The sequence below is a fragment of the Squalius cephalus genome, assembly GCF_949319135.1.
Source record: "Squalius cephalus genome assembly, chromosome: 11".
NCBI classification, from domain to species: domain Eukaryota; kingdom Metazoa; phylum Chordata; class Actinopteri; order Cypriniformes; family Leuciscidae; genus Squalius; species Squalius cephalus.
This window is the reverse complement of record NC_137132.1, coordinates 8198260-8223217: the sequence shown is the minus strand read 5'-3', so window position 1 is coordinate 8223217 and position 24958 is coordinate 8198260. Positions and strand designations below refer to the sequence as shown.

The 24958-nt window shown below is 37.6% G+C and overlaps 2 protein-coding genes across 3 annotated transcripts; one reads left to right on the top strand and one right to left on the bottom strand.

Annotated features, from left to right (window-relative positions):
- The first annotated feature begins 138 nt into the window (after positions 1 to 138).
- On the top strand, positions 139 to 10944 carry sgpp2 (sphingosine-1-phosphate phosphatase 2). Its single transcript, XM_079886828.1, has 5 exons — positions 139 to 515; positions 1545 to 1706; positions 2297 to 2476; positions 6279 to 6368; positions 7701 to 10944. Exons 1-5 carry the CDS (start codon positions 276 to 278, stop codon positions 8262 to 8264), a joined length of 1236 nt encoding a protein of 411 aa, XP_079742954.1. The 5' UTR covers positions 139 to 275; the 3' UTR covers positions 8265 to 10944.
- Positions 10945 to 12625: 1681 nt separating this feature from the next.
- farsb (phenylalanyl-tRNA synthetase subunit beta) lies at positions 12626 to 23228 on the bottom strand. Of its 2 annotated transcripts, none has more exons than XM_079886771.1 (17): positions 23087 to 23228; positions 22512 to 22567; positions 21630 to 21784; positions 21478 to 21553; positions 20556 to 20671; positions 20316 to 20466; positions 18871 to 18979; positions 18592 to 18662; positions 18372 to 18433; positions 18238 to 18289; positions 17369 to 17430; positions 16067 to 16274; positions 15887 to 15967; positions 14485 to 14577; positions 14255 to 14372; positions 14032 to 14184; positions 12626 to 13132 (listed from the first exon to the last, which is right to left on the bottom strand). In XM_079886771.1, exons 1-17 carry the CDS (start codon positions 23142 to 23144, stop codon positions 12981 to 12983), a joined length of 1773 nt encoding a protein of 590 aa, XP_079742897.1. In that variant the 5' UTR covers positions 23145 to 23228; the 3' UTR covers positions 12626 to 12980. The 2 variants fall into 2 exon arrangements, with proteins under 2 accessions (XP_079742897.1, XP_079742896.1); XM_079886770.1 differs by having other exon boundaries at positions 12627 to 13132; positions 20316 to 20462; positions 20552 to 20671; positions 23087 to 23227.
- Between the last annotated feature and the right edge of the window lie 1730 nt (positions 23229 to 24958).

The following is a 24958-nucleotide window of genomic DNA, read 5'->3' as shown; positions in this document are numbered from 1 at the left end:
ATCATCCTTCACATGCTAAACTTATATCTAGTTACAATAATCCACATTGTTCTTAAGGTGGGCGTCTTCCCCCATCATACTCTACTACTAGGCTACATGGCAGGAATGACTCACCTGTGTCAGATAAGCAGACACTTTTCCTTGGGTAAGCATGTTAGCCAATCAGAATAGCCATACGCTTCTCTACGTCAGCACACTTTGACGCGCTGTCACCTGCAGCTGTAAAACACACCTGTGAACGCGCGCGGGGCCGGTGCGGAAGCCAGAGCTCAGACATGTGGGGGGTCATCTCGTACCTGAACAGCCCCGAGCTGGTGGTGAGCTTCCAGCGGTGCTGCGGCCTGGTCCAGAGAGAGAGGGGCTCGTTTATCACTGAAAACACACGCGTTAACGCCAATGGATCCGATCCGGTCACGACCCAGCGGCGCAGAGCGGAACAGGTGTCGAACGGGACGTCCCGAGCGCACGACACCAACTCCAACTACAAATCCATCAGTTCACAGTGTGAACACAAAGTGAGTAAAACAGATTTAAAAGACGCTCTTTTTTCAGGTGAGTTAAAACCGCGAGTTTCCTCTAACGCAAAGACAATGCGTTTCAAAATAAATGCCAAAAGACAAGATTTTCCTGTTTGGTTGGTTTAGACTAGAAGTTTATTGAATAAATTGATGACTCAACATGTTTTAAAATGATTTTTTTGTTTCTTATATATACAGTAAGATATGAACTGAAATGTAGATCACTCAAATTGTACTTTCAAATCTTTTTGACATACCTTGCATTAATAACATACTTCAAAAAAAAAATTAAATAATGATGTTTCATATCAGTTTTTAATGTGGATTCAAATTTAGTATTTTCAGAATTTGGGTGAACTATGAAGAAGTTAAACTTTTGTTTGATATGTGATGGATCACAGATAAATAAATAAATAATTTTTTTTTTATTTTTTATTATGAGTTTCATCAGGCTTTACTTTCAGGCTTTAATTTCACTCAATGGCAATGCAAAGTTTACTACTCAGTTATTTAAATGTCTTATTTTCAAAAATGTCACTGATAAGAGTAAAAATTTATATTTTAATATTTAATTTTTTAATTTTAATTTATTTTATTTATACGTTTATTTATATAGGGACAGTACAAAAAAAAAAAAACATGATTCCAGTCGAAAAATGGAAAATATGTATTGCACATCGAGAATATAGCATAAGCTAATTTGCTTAGGTCCCTAGAAAGGCTTTTCTAAAAAATAAATAAAATAAAAAAATCATAAAAAAAACCCACTAATCATTGAATAAAGCTTATACAGCATGTAATTTATACACATACAAATACAATTCTAAATGTCCTGTGCCTATTTTAAGGATGCTCCCAACCCTGGCATGAATAACTAATTAACACAAACATTTATTAAATTGAAATATGCGTGCAGTTCTGGTTTATTATTATTTATGGTTTATACATATTGAGGTTACTTTGTATTGCTTGTGATTCCTGTTTGTTGATGTGCTGACTCAGTTAATTGAGTTGCTCTGTGTACAGGATGGTCCCAGGCCTCATTACGAGGTGAGGAACTGGCTGTTCTACTTCCTGTTTGTGACGTCGGCCGCTCTGGGTCACGAAGTGTTTTACATCAGCTTTCTGCCCTGCATCCACTGGAACCTCGACCCATTCCTGTGCAGGAGACTCGTCAATGTGTGGGCGGTGAGTGACCGAGATAAACACTCACACACTCTCACTTTCTGTCTCTCTCTCTCTCTCTCTCTCTCTCTCACACACACACACACACACACACACAAACACACACACACAAACACACACACACACACACACACAAACACACACTCTCACACATGTCTGGTTTACTATCTTTGTGGGGACTCTTCATAGACTTTATGGTTTTTATACTGTACAAATGGTATATTCTATCTCCTTACACTAACCCTACCCCTAAACCTACCCATCACAGAAAACTTTCTGCATTTTTACATTTACAAAAAAACTCATTCTGTATGATTTATAAGCTTGTTTACCCATGGGGACCTCAGTTTAGGTCCCCACTGTGACACGAGTCCCCATGAGTCTGTGTGCATTCAGGTTGAAGTCCCCACCGGGATAGAAAAACATGAACTCTCTCTCTCTCTCTCTCTCACACACACACACACACACACACACACACACACACACACACACACACACACACACACACACACACACACACACACACAATTTGAATTGGTCAGCTGTGAGAAATGCACCACATAGAATAGCGCATCTCCTTCCTCTCTCCTCAGGTGGTGATGTATATCGGGCAGGTGATGAAGGATATTTTAAAGCTGCCCCGTCCTCCGTCTCCCCCTGTGGTTAAACTGGAGACTCGTGTGGACGCGGAGTACGGCTTGCCCTCCACACACGCCATGGCAGCAACAGCCATCTCATTCACACTGCTCCTCAGTGCTCACGAGAGAGTAAAGGTCAGACACACACACACCATTGAGAACGTTTTGAATGTGGTTTGCTTTTGCATAGTTTACTGAAGGGGCGTGGCCATCTGTCTCATCAGTCAGATCAAGCCCCGCCCACACATCTGCTGTGTGACTTCATAATGAGCTCTCAGTAAATGACTGTCAATCAGTGTCAGTGATAGTCAGACGGTGCCATCCATCAGCTTTCAAACCCTTTGAGTCTTGACAGTGTTTTCAAATATTGGGTCAATTATAAGTCTAAACCTCTTAACTTATCTGTGCTTTGATTTTAAAACAGGCCACACAGTCGCACACGTATATAAGCATTGTAAAAATGTATTAGTGAACTGTAAAGTTGCATTCTCTCCTTTACCCCTCTGCTTGTGTGGCGGTCAAAAATGACAGATTTAAAAAAACATATTTTAATGAGATGAATGTAGGCTACTATATTTTAGATTGATAATGTTGTTTATTTAATATTTTGTATTTTTAGGGGATTTGATGGTACTTCATTATATTTATGGGATAGTTATAATCCCTTTATTTCCTCTTAAACACTTTTTTAGCATAGACCTGAAAATAAAATTTCCAACTTAAACTGTCGTAAATCTTTGAATAATTTGGAGCACAGACTTAAAGCTACACTGTGTGATATTTTCCCCCATCTAGCGGTGAAATTGTATATGACTACCCAGTGAATATTAGTTTCTGTTCCTTTCAATTTCGAGGGCGTTTTAACTCCTACGGTGGGCGTATTATTCCAAGATTAACATGGCTTCCAGTTCGACTTCGTCCAATTGTGCCTTTAAAACTGTCACCTGTGATCCGTCGCAGCACAGATTTATGTTACAAGGTAAACAATACATTTTCACCATTGACGCGAGGAAAAGTAACGCAAGTTATACTAGAGGTCGTTCTGGCGTTATGCACAACCATGCTATGGTTAGACAAGCAACTATAAAACTTCGAATTTACACAAATAGGCTGAATTACCTGTCAAGAAGCGTCCGTTTTAAAATCTTTGCTCCTCATGAGCTCTTTCCATCTGGGAAAAGTTACTCCAGTATTGACTTTAGTCTTGCTGATTTGCCTGTCGCCTTGACGTTTTAATTCTCTCTTTCGCTTCTTTGGCGACTCTGCTACATGTCCTCGAAAATAGGCGTGATCCTCCATCAGCAATCTTTCAAATCTGCCGGCAGTCGCGAGTAATCTCCCCCTCGCATTCGTCTCTGTGTCATGAGTGTAAAGCACGAAAGGCAAAGCTTGAATTTACAGGTATGTCCCTCTTTGGCTAATGTAGTTTCAAGATGGAGGGGCAAGATGGCGACCAGCATTCGAACCCCTCACCCGTATGTACTTTCAATGGCAGATTATAAACTTACGAGAATACTTTATTACTTGAAAGAAGTAAATATACATTAATGAGCACATATATTTTTGAAAGAACTAAGAGTTTTTTGCTAAGAATCAACTAAAAAAATTACACAGTGTAGCTTTAAGTTTGGTCTCTTTTTAAATCTTGTCAGCTTATTTCTGAAATGAAACTAAAAAAAAAGTTATAGAAGTTTGTTTATTATGCAAAATGCATAAAAATGCTATTTTTAAATTTTATATGAAATATATATTTTCCAAAGCATGTTTTGCTGTAAACCTGAGAAAATCAAAGCCATAAATCTAAACAAGTAAAATTTTGTTTGGGCGCAGTACCAAACGTTTCCAATAGATATTCGCTTGTATAATAGAAATTCGCTTCCCATTATTTTCCAGTGCTGTCATTTGTGACTGCAAACAGTACAAGTGCGACTATTTTTGTCCAATGATGTCCATGATTTTTTTTTTTTTTTTTACGTTCACATAGCAAGTGCCAAAACCTTTACAAAATTTCGTACCATTCTGATGAAGTAAAACATTCAAAAAAAAAAAAAAAAAAAAAAAAACTTAAAATTTTGGTTAAGAGTGTAATTTTATTAGTTGTGAATTAGTTGTAAATTGATTTATATATTAGCTGTGGTCAGAATTCTTGGCACCCCTGGTAAATATGATCAAAAATGTCTGGAAAAAAATATGTTTATCTTTTTGATCTTTCATTCAAAAAATGTGCAAAAATCTAACCTTTCATTGAAGTAAAAGAATTGAAAGTGAGGGGGAAATCACATTGTGAAATAAATGTTTTTCTCCAAAACATGTTGGCCACAAATATTGGCACTTTTATATTGGCCACACAAGTCTTTGGCCACTCAAACTCTCCTCCTCACCGTGCATTAAGACAATATAGACACATGTCCTCTTCCAGGCAGATTCGTAACATCTTTAGTTGATTATAACTTCTTAATTATTGCCCTGATGGTGGAAATGGGGGTTTTCAATGCTTTAGCCATTTTCTTACAACACTTTCTATTTTGTGATGCTCAACAATCTTTTGCTGCACATCAGAACTATTTTCTTTGTGTTTCCTCATATTTATACTCCTGTGAAACAAGAAGTCATAGCTAGACAATTTCATGTTCCTAGTCACCCTGGTGTGCTAAAAAAAAAAAGGTAAATATTAATGGGAATATGTAGTACTGTGCAAAAGTCTAATACCCCCCCCCCCAAAAAAAGTTGTTTTGAGTCAGTTATTTGTATCTTTTGCTGTAGTGTGTCAGTAGGATACATTTCCAAACATTCTTTTTGCCATTAATTGTAATAATCCAGTGAGATTTGTGTATGCACAAGGAGTCTGACAACAGCCGGTCTGATCTGATCTCACCATCATTGAGTCCGTCTGTGATTACATGAAGAAACAGAAAAAACGGAGACAGACTAAATCTAAAAGAACTGCGGGAACGTCTCCGAGATGCTTGAAGAAACCTTCAACCTGAAGAAACCACCAATTAAATTGATGAAAGTGGACATTTGTGTGAAAAGTGTGACAGGACATTTATAATATAACATAATATTTCCATTTCAAATAAATGCTGGACTTTCTGTTCATCAAAAGAATTACGGTTTGCACACAAATATGAAGCCGCACAACTGTTTTCAGTGATTTCTGAAGGATCATGTGACACTGAAGACTGGAGTATTGATGGAAATGTAGCTTTGATTACAGGAATAAATGACATTTTAGCATATATTTAAATAGAGAACGGTTTATTTCAGCCTTGGTCAGCATTTAACAGACTTCTGTTATAAACATTAAAAATCTTATTGAAATCTCGACTACAAGCTTTTAGCTCCATAAAAGGATGGACTGATTTGAAAAACGATTCTTTGTACGTGAAGGAAACCAGAGAGCTGTGTGTGTATGATTTAAGAATAAAAAAAGGCCATTCCAGTCAATAATACATGAGCTCTACTGTCCCAGAATCCATTGAGCCCATTCAGAAAATGTTCTTCATTAACTTCCTGTGAAAGACCCCCAGCTGACAGAGGAAGAAAGAGAGGAAAGGAGAGAGGGATGGACAGATGGAGGGACAGGGAGATGGATGGAGTAAGACAGAACAGAGGAGACTGGGAAGCTTCATGAATATCTACAGACTCTTCACATGTTGTCAGTGATTAACAGAGTCCTGAATAAAACCAGTGGGAGGAGCACATGTCAGGAGAGAAAGGGATGTTATTAGAAGAGAGAGAGAGGAAGAGACAATGAGGAAAAGAGAGGATGTTTTGAGTTTATTGATACAATAAACTGACTATTTCTCTCATGGTTCACTCACACACAAAAGAGATTCATTTACATTCACATATGGCCGCTTTTGACGGATGTGCTGGAATGTTGATTTTTGAGTGAACGGTTTGTTTAATAATGTGTTTTTTCCCCCCGTCTTAGTTCCCATTTGAGCTGGGATTGATTGTGGCCGTGGTTCTGTCTGCACTGGTGTGTCTGAGTCGTCTTTACACCGGCATGCACTCGGTTCTGGTGAGTCTGGAAGAGAGAGACACTTTAAAATGGACATGCACTTTTGCGTTTGATTATGAAAAATTTAAACTCCTGTATAATTCATATAGTCTGGAGAGTCTCCATAGATTTTACCTCTCTAGTTCTTTTAATACAGCACAGTTGTGTTGGTGGATGCGAAGGCAAACGTTTGCTTACATGCTTAAAAGATGCTGTTTATCATTTTAGTTTGGCATTTAAGTTGCATTAATGTGTAGTTTTAGATGGAGATTAGCATATCACATTGCAGGTCAGCTACCCATTTAGAAATCACTCAGAAAAGCCTAGCAACCACATGGCAACATGTTAGCAGCCATTTAGAACACCCTTGAATCCAGCTAGAAACATTAACAATCACTCAGAACACCCTAGCAACCACATAGCAACATGTAAACCATTTAGAACACCCTTGCTAGAAACATCTTAACAACCCCTTACAGCTTCCTAGCAACTGCATGGCAACACATTAACAACCACTCAGAGCACCCTAGCAACCACATAGCAACATGTAAACCATTTAGAACACCCTTGCTAGAAACATCTTAACAATCACTTACAGCTTCTAGCAACTGCATGGCAACACATTAACAACCACTCAGAGCACCCTAGCAACCACATAGCAACATGTAAACCATTTAGAACACCCTTGCTAGAAACATCTTAACAACCACTTACAGCTTCCTTGCAACTGCATGGCAACCACTCAGAGCACCCTAGCAACCACATAGCAACATAACCACTCACCACCCTAGCAACCACATAGAAACACATTAACAACCAATCAGAACACCCTAACAACCACATAGCAACAATATTACCATTCAGAGCACCCTAACAACCACAGCAACATAACCACTCAGAACATCCTAGCAACCACATAGCAAAACATTAACAACCACTCAGAACACCCTAGCAACCCCATAACAACACGTAACCTATTTAGCACACCCTTACAACCAGCTAGAAACATTTTTAAAAACACTTAGAACACCCTAGCAACCACATAGCAACACAATAACCACTTAGAACACCCTAGCAACTGCATAGCAACACAACCACTCAGAACACCCTAGCAACTGCATAGCAACACAATAACCACTTAGAAAACCCTAGCAACTGCATAGCAACATAACCACTCTCGCAACCAGCTAGAAAATTAGTACATTTTTCATAATAATGCCATAAAAACTGCATTATAGTGTCAGTATGACGGTACATAAAACCGGTTGAGCTGCATGAATCTAGAATTACAGAGTCTGATACTAATGACAGGAAGCTAAAGTGAATCTCTCTCTCTCTCTCTCTTCCTCTCAGGATGTGATTTGTGGCGTTGTAATTTCAGCCGTCATCATGGCCGTGTCGTACCCGTTCTGGGGAACCGTGGACCTCCTTCAACTCCACAGCCCCGTCTCCCCCATCGTGGCGCTGGCACTGCCCCTCTTCCTGTCCTACAAGTACCCAGAGCTAGACCATTACACCACCACACGCGGGGACACCACCATTATTTTAGCATGCAGTGCGGGATGTTCGGTCGGATACTGGGTGAATGAGCGTTTGGGCTTGACCTTTGACCTAGCCGGGCCTTTTCCAGTGACTCTGCCACCTCTGACCCTTGCAGCCGTGGGCCTCGGTGTGGCACGGTTCCTGGTGGGGTTAGCGATGCTGGTCCTGACCCGGCAGACGGTGCGCTGGGCGAGCCTGCGGGTGCTCTGCCGGATTTACGGCGCGTCTGTGAGCGACGTCGACGCACGCAGGAGGAAAGAGATCGAAGTGCCGTATAAGTTCAGCACGTATGTTGCCATCGGACTGGTCAACAGTATCTTGGTGAACAGAGTGTTTGTGATGATGGGACTTTGGGATTTGGGACATTCTGTGTAATTTCTCAGTGTTTACAGGCAAGTTTGAAGTTTGAACTCAGTCAAGCTGCACGGTTCTGGATAAAGTGAGAATCACGACAAAACAGATCACGATTTTCTAACTAAACCAATACAACATGAAATTTACTAGAAGTTCTGACAAAGTGTTAATTGCTGCAGTCTATTTAAAATTTGAATGAGTGAATGATTCATTCATTAATTCATAAATACTTCACCTGTTTCATTACTGGATGAATCAACGTTTTTTGAACGAATATCTTGAATGAATGATTCAATGACTAATACATGTTTTTAACAGTCACTTGTCGCCACCTACTGGTGTAACAATCTAATTTATATTATCATTATTTGAAGCGCCATGTTACTTTCTAAAGGCGATTTGCTCTATTTTGATCGCTACCGTAGACATCAGTGTTTATATCCGAACTATAAACTTTTATCCCAGTTCTGATTATATGAATATTTGTAACAGAAATAACAAAACAGTGTGGTTGAAAAGACTGTTTGTGAAGCCGTTTCACATCTTTCTCTGTCTCGGCAGCAGATTTGAATGTTCCGGTGTGATTTTGTCAAAGGTTTAATAGACAGACGAATCGTTTGTCGTTTAGGAGTATGAGATCACGTGGGTGTTTGAATCGAAATCGCAACTTTTTTTTTTTTTTTTTACGATTATTCGTGCAGCTTTAATTCTCATTGAGAAATTCGCATAGGCCTTTGTCCAGAAATGGCTAGCACATTTATATTAAACAGGATTTGTTAAACCTACTAGATAAAACAACTGCATTTTGTCAGATTTTGAAAACAGTTTGTGGATGTTTTAGTGTAGTTTCGCTTGCATCTTTAAAGGAATATTCTTGGTTAAATACAAGCTAAAGGTGAAGGGTGTAATTTCTGCGCCACAAGAATCACCAAATGAAATCGGAAACATAAACAAATCATTTGAAAAAATGCAATTGAAAATTTCCTCAATTCTCGTCTGCTATAGAGTGATGCAAGAGTCCTAAAACCCTGAAATGTTTTTTTGTTTTGTTTTGTTTTTTTGCATGAAAGTCAACTTTTTACATAGCATTTTTTGCGTTACTTAGCATTTTAGCGCATTTTATTTGGTTTACTTAGCGTGTTTTTTTTTTTTTTTTGTGCTTCCAGTTGCATGCATCGTCCCAAAGTCAATTGTTTTTTAGTTGAACACCTGAAAAATACATTTTTATGTTTTATTCACAGCATAAAATACACAAGTAATACATCCTTGTGAATTTTTTCAAAAGCTTTTATTTGTCTTGAAAAAGGCATTTGCTAGCAAGTGTCTAAATGGGACTGCAGAGGTTCTCTGGGACATTAAACATCATCAGCCGAATAGGTACTCATCTACACTTTCACAGCTTCATTGTGTTTATAATCGCACTAGCAAACTATTCTAACTCAACCTTTCACATTTGTTTTTGGGAGGTCATTGGTGATGACATTGAAGTCATGTGACTATGGTGTAGTTCGTTTATAGCCTAACTTTAGCATTTTACTTCAGCTGATTGTATTTAGGTTTCAGAATTCATAAAAGTTGTTCATTTGTGAATATCTTGATGAACAAAACGTGTAAGAATCATAAACCTTTGTTGGTCACGGAGTATATTTTCTGCAATAATCCAAAAGCCAATGGAAAAATCCTATTGGGTTTTTATTGAGAGAACCAGGATGATGCTAACTTCCTGTTTAGCCTACAAAATGACATCATCCCTCCAGCACTCTATTGGTCAGACTGTTAGACCTGTCCTAAACCCCATTGTTTTTTGTTTTTTTTTTAACTTTTTTGTGGGATCATCCAGTGCATGTCTTACATGAAAATGGGATATGAGAACATTAGCCTACACGTTTCACCTTTATATTCTATGTAGAGGATCGAACTGTGGCAAACTGTTGATTTCTACATTAGGCTTGTGCCTTTAGTTGTTAAAAAGTGCACAAAAGCACTTCCATTGAAAGTGCATTTTTAGCTGGACAAGCAGTCTGGCTGGTTGATGTTTTCAGTGGTAATAAGAGTAAATGGAGCGTCATTTTTATAGGCTATGGGATATTTCTTTTGACATTTTCCTAATGTCAGTGTCACATGGAAATTTTATTCTGCACTGAAAACCTCAGATTAAAGGTACGGTCACATTTATCATTCATTTCAATTGGAAATTTTGTGCGAGGGTGACACATTTCCCACACAGATTTCGCAACGGGTTCAATTTGGCGCTGCAAATTCACCACTGACTGAAGGTTGCTTGGTTTGAAAGTGACTTCTGTGCTTTCTGCATTATTGACAATACACAATGGACCTTTTTTGCCTGTGTAACTTTGCTGAAATTTGGCAAATGTGACCGCGCATTAACTCTGGTCTTGGAGGAAAAAGGTTCAGTTGAGACATCAGACGGTAATTTAACATGACCACAGAATATGTTTGACATAATTTTTACTAACACGTAATACTTGTTATAAAGTGCTTTGACTGCCTCAACTCTATACGAATATTTGTTATACAATTATTATTTTTTAACATATAGTTATGCGTTTGATATTTATTACAAAATACTGAATAACATGGTAGCCTACTTTAGTTGCCCCGTTTTGACACTCAGGATGTGTGTTTATGAGCTTTTACAGATGTGGTGAAAGAAATGAATAAACACAGTAAAAATGGCTTCAAGAAAGCGTTGTCCCTCTGTTTTCTCCATTTGTTTGTTTTGCATTTTTAAAGTGTTGATGTGCTGAGGAATGTTTGCTGTGTAGACGGTTTACCAGTTCACGACAAACACTACAGAAACCACAAACACGCCTCTCATGTAACCACAAACCCTTACAAATACAGTGTACACACAGACCATCCTTCCACACACAAAGCTCACCCATAATAGTCTATTCACACACATAATAGCCTCTTATCACTTTCATTCTTACGGTTGTAGTTCAGACACTGAAGGCATTTAGACACACCTACTCAACTTTTTCACATATTTAGGATAATATTAAAGTCATTAAATATATGAAACAATACAAATGGAAGTATGGGGAACCTATAAAACCAAATAAACTGAAGCTTTAGGGGTTTAATATCATGAAAACCATTCATTCAAATGCATGCAAACTCTTTTGCCTATGACCGTATATCTGCTGGAAATCAGATAAGAGTCCGTCTGATAACCTGTTCAACCAGACACTTCCTCTCATCTGCCATCTCAAACCACATGCTCAGGTTTTGGTTTGTTGATCACTGATCTAGACTCTTGTTTAATGGGTTACAGCTGAAATATATTCACATGCACAAGCCACTTTCAATATACCTGTGATTAACTGTTGTCAGACACAGGCATTCTAACATCAGTGCATTTGGAGTTCTTCAACACCCTGATACACAGACATACGGACACGCTCAACATGCTTTTAACAGACATGCAGGTAAACACACCTTCATTCTTCATTCAGCCATGATAGGAATCATTAGCATGTGAGTAAGTGCACTGTCTCAATGTTGTTTACTGCATACTTATGTGAGTCTGTGATTCCTCTTCTGTAAGGAAGGTGAAAGGAACATGGGCATCCATCCAATCAATCCATCCATCTATCCAATCCATCCCATCCATCTATCCAAACAATCCCATCCATCTATCCAAACAATCCCATCCATCCATCCAATCAATCCCATCCATTCATCCATCCAATCAATCCCTCCCATCCATTCATCCATCCAAAATAAAAATAAAAATAGCAGTCACACTTCAATCTTTCTGTCAACTTGTTTTCTTTCAAGGTTTGGTTTTTATTTTTGAAACTGTTTAATCATAGGCCTCACTGATCTGATAAAGTTAATCTCTGTGAAAAAGAATGCCTGTAAAACTCAAAAAGTTTGTTTGTGTACATGAACGTGTGTGTGTGTGTGTGATTGTGATTGTGTGTATCCATGCATGTACAGGTCCGAAGATTTTATCTTTGCAACCACACATGTAAATATGTGAACAGGCCTCTGAACATAATGTTTCTTATTTTCGATCTCCCCCATTCATTTTCAATGAATGACCATATTTGACCAATATAAGCTCAGATCAATGAGGCTTACAATCAGTCAGATCAAAAAAGAAATACAAAACCTGTGCTAATTGACAGAAAACAAGCTGACAAACATATCAGGCCGGTCATTTTTGACCAGGAACACCACGAGTGTATCAAGAATTTGTTGATCTTGAAAAAGATTTAGTTATTTAAGAAGTAGTTATATCCTGGGTGATTAAAGTCAGTAAGTTTTACTCCAATGCGATAACGTTAACTAGCATTTTCAGAAAAAAAGAAAATCCTCTCCGGGGTCAAAATGACCCGAACACAACATGAGGGGTATAAGCTTAGATGAAGTACAGCATAGAGGACATTGCTTAATATACACCAAATACATGCAAAAACCAACAAAAGTAAACAGTTTCGGTTTATTAATCCATGTTTATTTGTTTCTATGTTGTAAAATATGCTGGACACATATATGTTACATATGAATAACATACCAGCAGTGGACAAGCTGAGGTTTATTAAAACAGTGATTTATTCTGAACATACAGTAACACATGCCGCTGTGACTAGAACTCATTCTCCTAGAGATAAACAGCCAGTAACGTGTGGATGAGGCTTCTGGAGGAGGAGCGAAGACACTGATGAACCGGGGGGGGGTGTGGCTAAGATCATTTGCATTATGACATCACAGGAAGGGTTCAATGTCGATGTCGATGGCAGAGCAGGGCATGGTCAGCTCAAAACGACTGATGACTTCAGGGTGAAGGACCCCGAGGTGTCCGATGCTTTTGCCACGTGTAAAGATCTCAGCGCAGCGGCCAGGGAAGAAGGTGGAGTCTGTAAAAAAAAAAAACGATAAATTAATAGGGCTGTAACAATATATCGTGTCACAATATCTCGCAAATACAAAAATGCAACATGTATCGTGGATAGTGACCATCTGTATTGTGTATAGTTCACCCAAAATGAAAATTAATTTTTTCTCACACATTAAAGTTTTCAGAGTTTTAGTGTCAGTACTATATGAATATAATGTATAATAATGCACATTTGTGGGTCCTGATAATGCCAAATGTCTTTTATTACTAGTAAAAAGTGGCCTACGTTATTTTAAATATATCTAGTCAGTGAAAGAGTGCATATTCATCTAAAATAATTCAGTATTTTCAGCTTCAGAATCATGAATATTGTTATTCTGGTGTCTCTACTGTCCTGTGCATTGGGTTTCCAGCACCAAGTCCAAGCCTATTCATTTACACCCACAATGCAACACCAAATTTAGCATTTTAATCAACAGTACATTTTTTGTTAACCTTTTATCATATGTCTTGGTGTATCGCTGGAACAAGGTGCACAAGGTTACTTTAGTATTATTTTTTATTATTAGTCAACAACATTTATTTTCATTAATAATTGTTGCTTACTTTATTTTATTTTTGGCTTTATTTTAATAAACGAAAACAATTTGAAACAGCCTCTTTAAGCCTTTTTTCATCCATCAGGTGAAAATAAAATGAGGAAATGAGCATCTGAGTGTCCAGTAATAAAAAAAGGATCTATAACACATCCATTTACATTTTGCTGACCTACTGCTCGCACATAAACGCTGTTAAATATTAACCGCTAAAATAAATCTTTGATTATGACTCAGAGCTCATAAAACAGGTGCACAGACTGATCTCACTCAGAGGATCAGAGGAAGGACATCATGTCGACTTTGAACATTTATGACTCACCCTCTGCCGCCTGGATGTGGTATCCTTGGTTACGGCCTGGTTTGACGTCCAGGAGCTGCATGACCCGGTCCAGGAGTCCATGGATGACTTCGAACCCCGGGCTCTTGTTGTAGTAGACGGCACAGAGACGCCTGTTGTTACGGGCACCTACATCTGAGAGACAGATCAAGTTCAGAGACCGTTTATCAGCACGCATCACTTGATTTGAGGACGACAAACACACCTTTTGTTTCATCCTTCAGGACGACGTCTGAAATCTCGAACAGTTTGAGAGGAAGGGGCATCTTCCTGTTGGCGGCGACCGTTTTCAGGAGGCCAGGAAGAAGAGAGGTACGCGCCACCTAGAGGACAGCATGAGGTTTAGTTAGTCAAATCTCAGTCCGAGTTACTACTAACTGATTTAAACTTGCGAAAGCAACCGCTAGTGGACAAATGAAACATCTTTTGTTTTACCTGAAACTCTGCGGTCTTTGGGTTAGAGATGTGGACAGCTCTGATTTCTGCTATGTTTTTCCCAAGTCTATCTGCGATATCTTCTTGTGAACACTGCAGAGTGAGGGGGAAAAAGGAGTGTGTATATATATAAATATATATAAAATATATAAATATTTTTTCTGATTCATGTCATGCCAACTTTAAAGGACTGCCCATAAAAGTCTGATTTGCAAAACAAATTACAACATTGGTGGCTGTATATTTGTTTTTGCATTCAGACACGTGGACAACGTAACAAATGTGTTGTTGTTTTTTTGTTGTTTTTTGGTCTTTGGATTATTTTTGTGTTATCGTGTGTATATATATATATATATATATATATATATATATATACAAAGATGTCAATAGAACAGATTGTAAATACAGTAGTGGCCAAAAGTGATGTCCTGGAGGGGATGGTTGTTTTTAATGACGCTAGATGTTAATTAAACCATCAAAATATGAGGAAAATATATATTTATTTAAAAAAAATTAAATATGAGGGAAGAACAAAATGGTAAACTAAAGTATTTACCTGACAAAATAATTTTGCAAAAAAAGGGGAAACTACAGCTACAGGTTTAATTTTCTAAAATAAATGCATAGAAAAACAAAAAGTTCACATGAAAATGCATACAACAACATAATCAGTTATTTTCATTACTTTTTATCATTATCACAAACCAAACAATTGACTCCAAGCACAACTATAAGCAATATGCTTACAAAATCTTACATTTAATAATATTTGAATAAAGGGTGAAGATGTCAATTTTCCTATAGGCCGGACATTACTTTTGACCACTACTGTATGTACATAAACTAATCTCTCTAGAGAGGAGCATTTTGCTAAATATATATATGCATATTATATTTTTACTCAACTTGAAATGTCTTATTCAATGCATGTTTGAATAAATCTGTCATAAAAACAAGTGTATACGAAAGCTACCATTTAAAAGTTTATATTTCAACAACAAATTAGAGAAAATTTTACCATTAAAAAGTTGATATAAAACTGTCTAATGTGCAATTCAAATATTTGCATACAATAAGTTAATTGTTATATCTAAAAAGAAATAGGTATTGACTTTTTACCTTTAATATTATAGTAATTATATAGTTTATTTCTATTGGATTTCTTACTGTACCTGATATATATATATCCAAACAAACTGATACTGAATCGAATTGAAATCAGAGTCGAGGTTGTGAAACTTGTGTCTAGCCAGTCCTAAAAATTAAAATAATTTACATACGCAAATCTTGTAAAAACTGCCCATTTAATTCTAATGCTCAGATAGAAAGTGGAATATGAGGCGAAATGCAAAAACTATGCAGAATATAAGCTTTAATATAAGAGAGAGGAGTGATTTCTAACCAGAGCGAATGTCAGAGCTTCAGTGAACCCGGCGGCTGCAAGGTCTTGCCTCAGTAACTCTGTCAGTTTATTCAGAGGGAGCTGCAAATACAAAAACACACGTGTAAGCACCGTAACAAACACTGAACCTTTAAAATGATCTCCGGTTTGATTGGTCAGCATGAATGTTTTTCGGCGAACCTGATTGGCTACTGTGTACGTGCGTGGCGTGCTCCTGACGATGTTGTTGAAGCCGTACGCTATGGCAGCGTCCTCCATGATGTCACAGGCGTGGATGACATCAGAGCGTGTGGGCGGGATCTCAACCTGGATGTGATCGCCCTCACCGCTGACCTCTGACCTCAAACACATCCGGGTCAGCAGCTGAGCGATGCTTTCTGCTGATTCACTAAACGAAGAGCACAGAGAGTGTGATCAGGGTTCAATCTACGGACCGGAGCTGAGAAAGAAAGAAGTTAAAGCTCTAACGCAGGGATGTCAAACTCCTGATGGACAACTGTCCTGTAGAGTTTAGCTCCAACCCAAATTAAACACACCCGAACCAGCGAATCAAGGGTCCTTCATTCACTATTCCCTACATTACTTCTCTAATATGTGACCCTGGACCACAAAACCAGTCACATGGGTCAATTTTTTTAAACTGAGATGTATTCATCATCTGAAAGCTGAATAAATAAGCTTTTCATTGATGTATGGTTTGTTATGATAGGACGACATTTGGCCGAGATACAACTATTTGAAAATCTGGAATCTGAGGATACAAAATAATCTAACCATTGAGAAAATCTCCTTTAAAGTTGTGCATTTATGTACTCGATTGTGCTGCATTCACTCACAAAAATAAATGTTTTATATATTTACGGTAGGAAATTGACAAAATATCTTCATGGATCATGACCTTTACTTAATATCCTCATGATCTTTGGCATAAAAGAAAAATCTATAATTTTGACCCATACAATGTATTGTTGGCTATTGCCACAAATATACCCGTGCGACATGTGACTGGTTTTGTGATCAGTCAAAACTGATCACAAAATGGGAGTGAATGAAAATGGGTGAGTGAATCTGCACACTGAGTGCTGCCGCTTGTGATTGCTGTTTAAAAATCAATTAGAAAGGAATTTATCCCTGTATGATATATTACGCTGGACCAGCGGTTGGGAAATGGATGATTCGCTGCGGCGCCATCTTCTGGCGAGATGCGGGAATTCATTCAACATGACCCTCACAGTGCATTATGGGTATTCTCTAGCTGTTGATTTTGCACCATATTGCGGTGCATTATGGGATTGAATGAGTGCACTCGATAACATCCACTATGGTTTGGGACACCACTACAAACAGCTGTCGCCTCAAACAGTGCCTTATTAAAGGTGTGATTTGGGACTCATAGCTCTAGAAACTGCCAAGCAAGTGTTTTGTATCTGAACAGAGTTTGACATGTGCTCTAATGAGATCAAATGTTTAAAATATGCTCACTCGATCCCAACTTTTTTGTTGACGAAGTCCCCAGACAGTGTCTCCGTCCTGTACGCCAGCTCCTAATGTCAGAAAATAACAGAATGACTATCAAAAAAGGCATAATTTTTTATCATATATAATAATAATAATAAGCTTTGTTCCTTAAACCAAGAGAATGTTATATTTTTAATCTGGGTTTAATATTTAGTCCTGTATACAAGTTACTCTCTATCAACAGCATCAGAAGAACAAAAATGATTTAGACAGTTCTTTAACAAATAAACCAAAAACATGTTTACAGGACAAATGTAGGGTTTGCATGTAATGCTCTTTAATTCTTTAATTCATATACACTACCATTTAAAAGCTTGGGGTCAGCAAGGTTTTTTTTTTTTTTTTTAAAGAAATAAAGTAATACTTTTTTTTAGTAAGGATGCATTCAATTGATCAAAAGTGACAGACATTTATAATATTACAAAATATGTATATTAACTTTTAATTCAGCTAATAAAAAAAAAAAAAAGATTTCCACATAAATATGAAGCAGCACAACTGTTCTCAACATTGATAATCATAAATGTTTCTTGAGCAGCAAATCATCATATTAGACTGATTTCTGAAGGATCATGTGACACTGAAGACTGGAGTAATGATGCTGAAAATTCAGCTTTAATCACAGGAATAAATTACATTTAAATATATAATTAAATAGAAAACAGATATTTTGAATTGTAATAATATTTAAGAATTTTACAGTTTTTACTGTATTTTTGGTCAAATAAATGCAGCCCTGGTGAACAAAAACTATCTTTGAGCCCAAACTTTTGAACAGTAGTGTTTTTTCTATATTCATTATATTATTATTAAGTTAAAAACTGAATACTTACAGGATACACACACAATCTGCCATCAGGATAAACAACCTCAGCCGCCTCAACCCTGCATAAAGAACAAGCACATCTCAGTGCTGAACAACACTGAATGATGTATAAAACAGCTGAGTCTGTACAGCGGCACTCACGTGAACGGCTCCTCACAGTACTCACTAAACATGGTCACTATCATGTCCAGCGTGATCTTCGCCTGCAAACACACAGAACATGTTTCTCATGTTTAAAAGCACCTTTTAGTTCCAGTCTCTCAGGCTACAGAGATTTTACAATATATAATTACAAAATATACCCACTGAGGTCTGCATCAGTTAACAGAATCTAAGCTCATATTTGACGTCAGCGGTTTACCTTTGTGAGGTCTGTGGCCGTGCACTCGATGAAAACGTTCTTTGTGTTTAATGAGATTTTACTGTGGTTCCCTGAGAGAGAGAGAGAGAGAGAGAGAGAGAGAGAGAGAGAGAGAGAGAGAGAGAGAGAGAGAGAGAGAGAGAGAGAGAGAGAGAGAGAGAGAGAGAAATACAAAACTTAAACAGATCGATCTGCAGAGCAAAATCACAAAGCTTAAAGATGAACAGAAAGAAATGGTGTATTTGTGTGCATTTCTATCCGTGTGTGTTTTTAACTCACCGTTGATGATGGGCGGCATCGACAGGACGACTCCATTACTGTCATATATGATGGGGTAGAGGGGTTCGTTCTCGATGATGTGCAGGTAGTGCCTCAGATGACTGTCAGTCTGTAAGACATTAAATGTATTCATGAAAGATTTCAGCCGTGGCGTGTAACGCAGTCACTCCTACTAGCCACTTTGGTGGGTTGAATTTTATCAATATTATATACATTTTTTGTAGTCTTTTAAAAAGACATCTGAAATAATAAAGTAAGTGCAATGTAGTGTTGTCAAAAATATCGATTTTTCGATACATATTGATACTGAAATATCTGAAACGCTTCCAATATTCATTTTCCACAGAACAGATACATGATAGCAGCTGCTCTCTCTCTCTCTCTCTCATCTTTTCGACAGCAAGTCGACACACAAACCCTCCTCCCTTCAAGCACTCGTTTCATTTGCTCCGGATGAATATTGTTGTTGTTACAGGGATTGGGATAGTGTGTATTGCGCATCATTTTACTCATTCCTGCTGATTTTGTGCTCAAATCCAAAGTGTGGCACATAAATCCGCCTCTCAGTGCTAAATTGAGTTCTTATTCGCCGGTTATTGCACTTAAACAGTCAAATAAACACAAAATCATATCAAAATGCCGGTCTTCAACGCGTGAGTATTCAAATAAACACAGTCAGTTATGTTTTAAGTGAATGTAAACAGTTGAGAAAGAAAACGAATGTGTAACAGTATAATAGATCTGTGCATCAGGTCTTAAAGTGACAGTAGCCTAATATACCTGCTGCAAAATTATGAGATAATGTTACAAATGTCTAGGGCTGTCGCGATAACCGCAATATTGTAGTACCGCGCTACTGTCAAGACAACCGCAGAGGAATGCAAGTAACCACAGCAACCGCGATATTCGCGTGTTTTCTTTTTTCATAAGGCTATACACTTCTTGTTTTGAACTTAGTGCATGTGTATTAAATGTTAAATAAGTTAATAATGATAACAAGACTGTTTATCATGGTGATTTGTACAAAGGCTTTATGGATTTGCACTTAAGCCTAACAGTGAATGAGAGATCGACTGAGTGCGTGCGATTACCTGCGTCTGTCTTTGAGGTCAAGTCAAGTACAGTATATGCGTGAAAAGGTTGCCGTGTCCAATGAAAGCGAAATATTTGTCGTTTCACCCTTTTAACGTTTAAGGGTATTTATTTATATTTGGCATCAGCGACAGTGCACGTCAGCAAAAACAAAAAAATCAGCGAGTCACGCATTGAATCAATGCCATTGGTCTCCATTAAGTGAGCATCAGCTTCAGCGTTACCCATGCGACGCATTGCTGGTCAGCTGAGCCTTGAAAAGTGGAGCTCAAAGTTAAAAATAATTAACACCTTGTTTCAATACTATCTTACTATCTCCACTGATTTGTCCTTCACAGCCAATCAGATCTCACCTTATAGAGACTCATGATCTCAGTGGCGTTGTACTCTTTGCTCTGATTGAGCGGTGTGAAGCGGATATCTGCGGGCGCTTTGGCTGTGTAGGTGAATGGACCGGAGATGCTGTCCAAATCATGAGTTCCTATGGCAACCAGCGTCCTCTTCCTGATGAGACACGAGCACAGAGATAAAACACCAGAACTGGCAGTGAAACGTCTGATAGAGCAGCGGTGAGCATGAGCGTGTGGACTGGCCTGCAGACGTTCTGGTGCAGCTTCTCCTGCAGCTCTATGAAGCTGTCGTATCGCTCCTGAGTGAAGGTGATGTTGCGCAGTACAGCCGCCACAGCGTGAGGCCTCACAGACGCCGTCTACGTCAACACCGAAGCATCGTTTAAAACACTCACTGTACTTGAGCTCTTAAAGGGATAGTTCGGCCAAAAATGATATTAAACCCATGATTTACTCACCCTCAAGCCGTTCGAGATGCATATGTCAATCTTTTTCAGACGAACACATTTTCAGTTATTTTAGAAAATGTCTTAGATCTTTCAGTGTTTATAGTGTGAAGCTATGGGGTCCACCTCCTTCAAGTCCCAAAATGTGCATGCATCCTTCACAAAAGTAACCCATCCGGCTCCAGGGGGATAAACGAAGGCCTTCTGAGGGTAATCCGTGCGGTTTTGTCGTAAAAATATACATATTTAAAATATAGAACGTAGAACGGACGTAGAACGAAGTACAGCTAAATCAAACGCTACGTCATACACCGGCATCCATCTCCCATGAACGCGTGTCGACCGTTGCCGGAAGCCAGTTATTTTCATTTATAAAGTTTTAAATATGTATATTTTTACGACAAAACCGCACGGATTACCCTCAGAAGGCCTTCGTTTATCCCCCTGGAGCCGGATGGGTTACTTTTGTGAAGGATGCATGCACATTTTGGGACTTGAACGAAGTGGACCCCATAGCTTCACATTATAACCACTGAAAGATCTAAGACATTTTCTAAAATAACTGACAATGTGTTCGTCTGAAAAATGATTGACATATGCATCTCGAACGGCTTGAGGGTGAGTAAATCATGGGTTAAATATCATTTTTGGCCGAACTATCCCTTTAAGAAAATCAATATAATTAAACCTCTAAAGTGAAATATGACACTGATACGAACCTCCTCAGTTATGACCAGCCGCTGAGGCTCTCCTCCATTCGCCGGACTCACACACTTATACCGGGGAGCTTCCATCCTAGAAACACCAACACACTCATATCAAACACATAAAGGCATCTGACAGACAGCAGAGCCACAGGCACGGGCCTCACCTCTCCTTGAAGACCTGCAGACCCCTGACGAGACCCTCCAGACACAGCAGATCATAGCGGTTCGCGGGGACGTCGATCTTGTACAGCACGACATCAGACGCCCCCTCCGCCTTCTCGTCTCCCTGCTCACGGCTGATGATGTCCTTCTCTGACGTCTACACGTCCAGACACACACACAGTAATGATCAGAAGCACTAACATCCATATCAACATAATGACTATATGTAGAATAAATATAACAATTACTATTATAAAACTAATGTCTGATTTCTGTGATGATATTATAAATATATACTTTGTTATAAGCATATAATTATATTTATAAAGACAAATAAATTCGTATGTTATATCATATATTATAACTTCTATTAAGAGCATATTTTATTATTTAAAACTATATATATATACTGTATGAGCACATTTAAAAATATATATTTTACAGACAAATAAACTGATATATTATTTATAGTATCTTATAGTAAGTTCATATTTTATTATATAGTTCTTAATATAAATCTTCTATAATTCTTAACATACACACACACACACACACACACACACACACACACACACACACACATATATATATATATATATAATATGCGCTTACTATAAGATACAATATATAATATACCAATTTATTTGTCTTTATAATATATAATTATATATTGTAAATATGCCTTTATATATATATATATATATATATATATATATATATATATATATATATATATCAATTGTCTTTATATATAGATAGATTGTTATTATTTATTTATATATATTATATCTATTACATAAATGTTCAATGTTTGTTAAAACAAGGACCTGTCATATCTTCTTATCTGATCAGCTTGTAAACAGATATAATTTCATATGACTTACGATTTCGTCCAGCTCGAGGCCAAACTCGAAACACAGTTCATCAAATTCTTCATCCGCTAATACACGAATAGAAAATAAAATAAAATTATTTAAAGCAGAAATTATGAGTCGCATTATGATGGCGTCATCAATGGGCTTCCAGATTGACATCTGAGCTTTTCAAATGAAGGAAGAATAAAAATAACACCATCAAAATAATGCATCACTGCATTCAAGCAGCATCAGACTGGAAAATATACATTTTAAATAAGACAAAATCTTAAGTAGAATGGTTAAAATCTCAGAGTGTCAGAATCTGATGCAATCGCTGCGACACATTGGAGAAATGAATCGCATGTAAGTTCAATTCGTTTTGAGTCTCAATATAAATTTGTTCAGTGATGATAAGATGGGCCAGTAGAATAAATGATTTATAGAATATAACTTGTTTTATTAAGATATTCCTCCTTGATTTCCACAGAAGCCGACAGAATCACACACTCTCACACACACACACTGAGCACATTTCCCCTGCTAACAACAACACGCTAATGAATGCGCTCACTTTATACAGCTGATAAAAGTTAAACACGTACTGTATGTTTGTCCCAGAGCTTCAAAGAGCAGATCTCTCTTCACGCTGACTGTCGGCATGCTCGCAACGGATGATCACCGGGGTCTGATCGGATCCAGAGGGTCGAGGATCGAGCGTCAGACTCTTTCAAAATAAAAGCCCCCAGAGAATAACGTAGAAAATGCCAATGTTTGAAAAATAAAAGTCCCAACAAGGAACTTGAAAATTCACTTGACATGACAGCTTGCATAAAAAAGGCATTTTTTTTTGTTTTTTTGTTTTTAGATAGATAGATAGATAGATAGATAGATAGATAGATAGATAGATAGATAGATAGATAGATAGATAGATAGATCTATGGATGGATGGATGGATGGATAGATAGATCTAGTTATGTTACACTTAACTACGGAAGAGGATTAGGGCCAGGCAATAATAAAAAAAATAAAACCATCTCGAGATTAAAGTCATTATAATGCGAGATTAAACTCGTTAAATTTCGAGAAAAAAAGTCGAAATACAATCTTGAGAATAAACTCATTAAATATCGAGAATAAAGTCGTTGTGTTGCCAGAAAAAAATCGTTAAATTTCGAGAAAAAAGTCGAAATACAATCTCGAGAATAAACTCATTAAATATCGAGAATAAAGTCGTTGTGTTTCGAGAAAAAAGTCGAAATACAATCTTGAGAATAAACTCATTAAATATCGAGAATAAAGTCGTTGTGTTGCGAGAAAAAACTCGTTAAATTTCGAGAAAAAAGTCGAAATACAATCTCGAGAATAAACTCATTACATTTCAAGAATAAAGTCGTTGTGTTTCGAGAAAAAAAAGTCGAAATGAAATGTAGAGAATAACGCATTCGATCTGTGTTCATTAGCCTACTGATAGAGGACATGGCAGAGTTGGATCACTTAGTCAAGCTATATTTTAGACTTTCTTTCAGTAACAAAGCCGTCTAGGTCGGCTAGAGGAGGAGCTGTACTATCATGGAATAATGTCCACTTTAATGCACCCTATAGGCGGGTGAGAAACAGCGCCATGAATTATGCAGAAAATGCAAGACTGCTCTTTGTGCATTGTGTAATGTGTCAAGTTCAAAGCTTCATAAAACAATAATTCCACAGTAAAAACTGCTTAAAATTTGGATTTCGTTAGACAACAGCTCTTCTATAATGGGATAATGTCCACTTTAACGCACCCTCTGATGCGGCCTAAATGCACAACTAGTAGGAATGATGGCGATCATGGATCAAGAAGGCGACTCTGAATTTGTTTGCCCCATTTAAAACTTTAACGGTCCATAAAAAAACCCGGTAGCCTACAGAAATTTGTGCCAATATTTCGGTTTCCACTAGATCAATATATGCTCTATTACTCCCAGTCGGATTTAACGCACCCTTACATATGGCTGAGAAATGCAGAATTTCTTCATTCATTTCTAACACAGCTTGGTGCGAGCAATGCCATACACACAGGGTGCTTAAGGAAGCGTTGCGTCATTTAAAGGGGAGGTCCGCGCGTCAATAAGTAGCCTAACGAATAAGTAACTGGATTCAGCCTCGTATGCAATAAACTCTGATCGAATGCGTTATTCTCTATATTTCATTTCGACTTTTTTTCTCGAAACACAACGACTTTATTCTCGAAATTTAATGAGTTTATTCTCACGATTATTTCGACTTTTTTTCTCAAAATTTAACGAGTTTTTTCTCGAAACACAACGACTTTATTCTCGATATTTAATGAGTTTATTCTCAAGATTGTATTTCGACTTTTTTTCTCGAAATTTAACGAGTTTTTTTTTTTCGAAACACAACGACTTTATTCTCGAAATTTAATGAGTTTATTCTCAAGATTGTATTTCGACTTTTTTCTCGAAATTTAACGAGTT

Excerpts from the sequence above, each read along its gene's own strand:
- sgpp2 (XM_079886828.1), top strand. The coding sequence starts at position 276 with ATGTGGGGGGTCATCTCGTACCTGAACAGCCCCGAGCTGGTGGTGAGC. Across the intron at positions 2,477-6,278 it reads GTGCTCACGAGAGAGTAAAG|TTCCCATTTGAGCTGGGATT; the intron begins GTCAGACACACA and ends CCCCCGTCTTAG. Across the intron at positions 6,369-7,700 it reads CCGGCATGCACTCGGTTCTG|GATGTGATTTGTGGCGTTGT; the intron begins GTGAGTCTGGAA and ends TCTTCCTCTCAG.
- farsb (XM_079886771.1), bottom strand. The coding sequence starts at position 23,144 with ATGCCGACAGTCAGCGTGAAGAGAGATCTGCTCTTTGAAGCTCTGGGA. Across the intron at positions 20,672-21,477 it reads GGCTGGTCATAACTGAGGAG|ACGGCGTCTGTGAGGCCTCA; the intron begins GTTCGTATCAGT and ends GTGTTGACGTAG. Across the intron at positions 20,467-20,555 it reads CTGCACCAGAACGTCTGCAG|GAAGAGGACGCTGGTTGCCA; the intron begins GCCAGTCCACAC and ends GTGTCTCATCAG.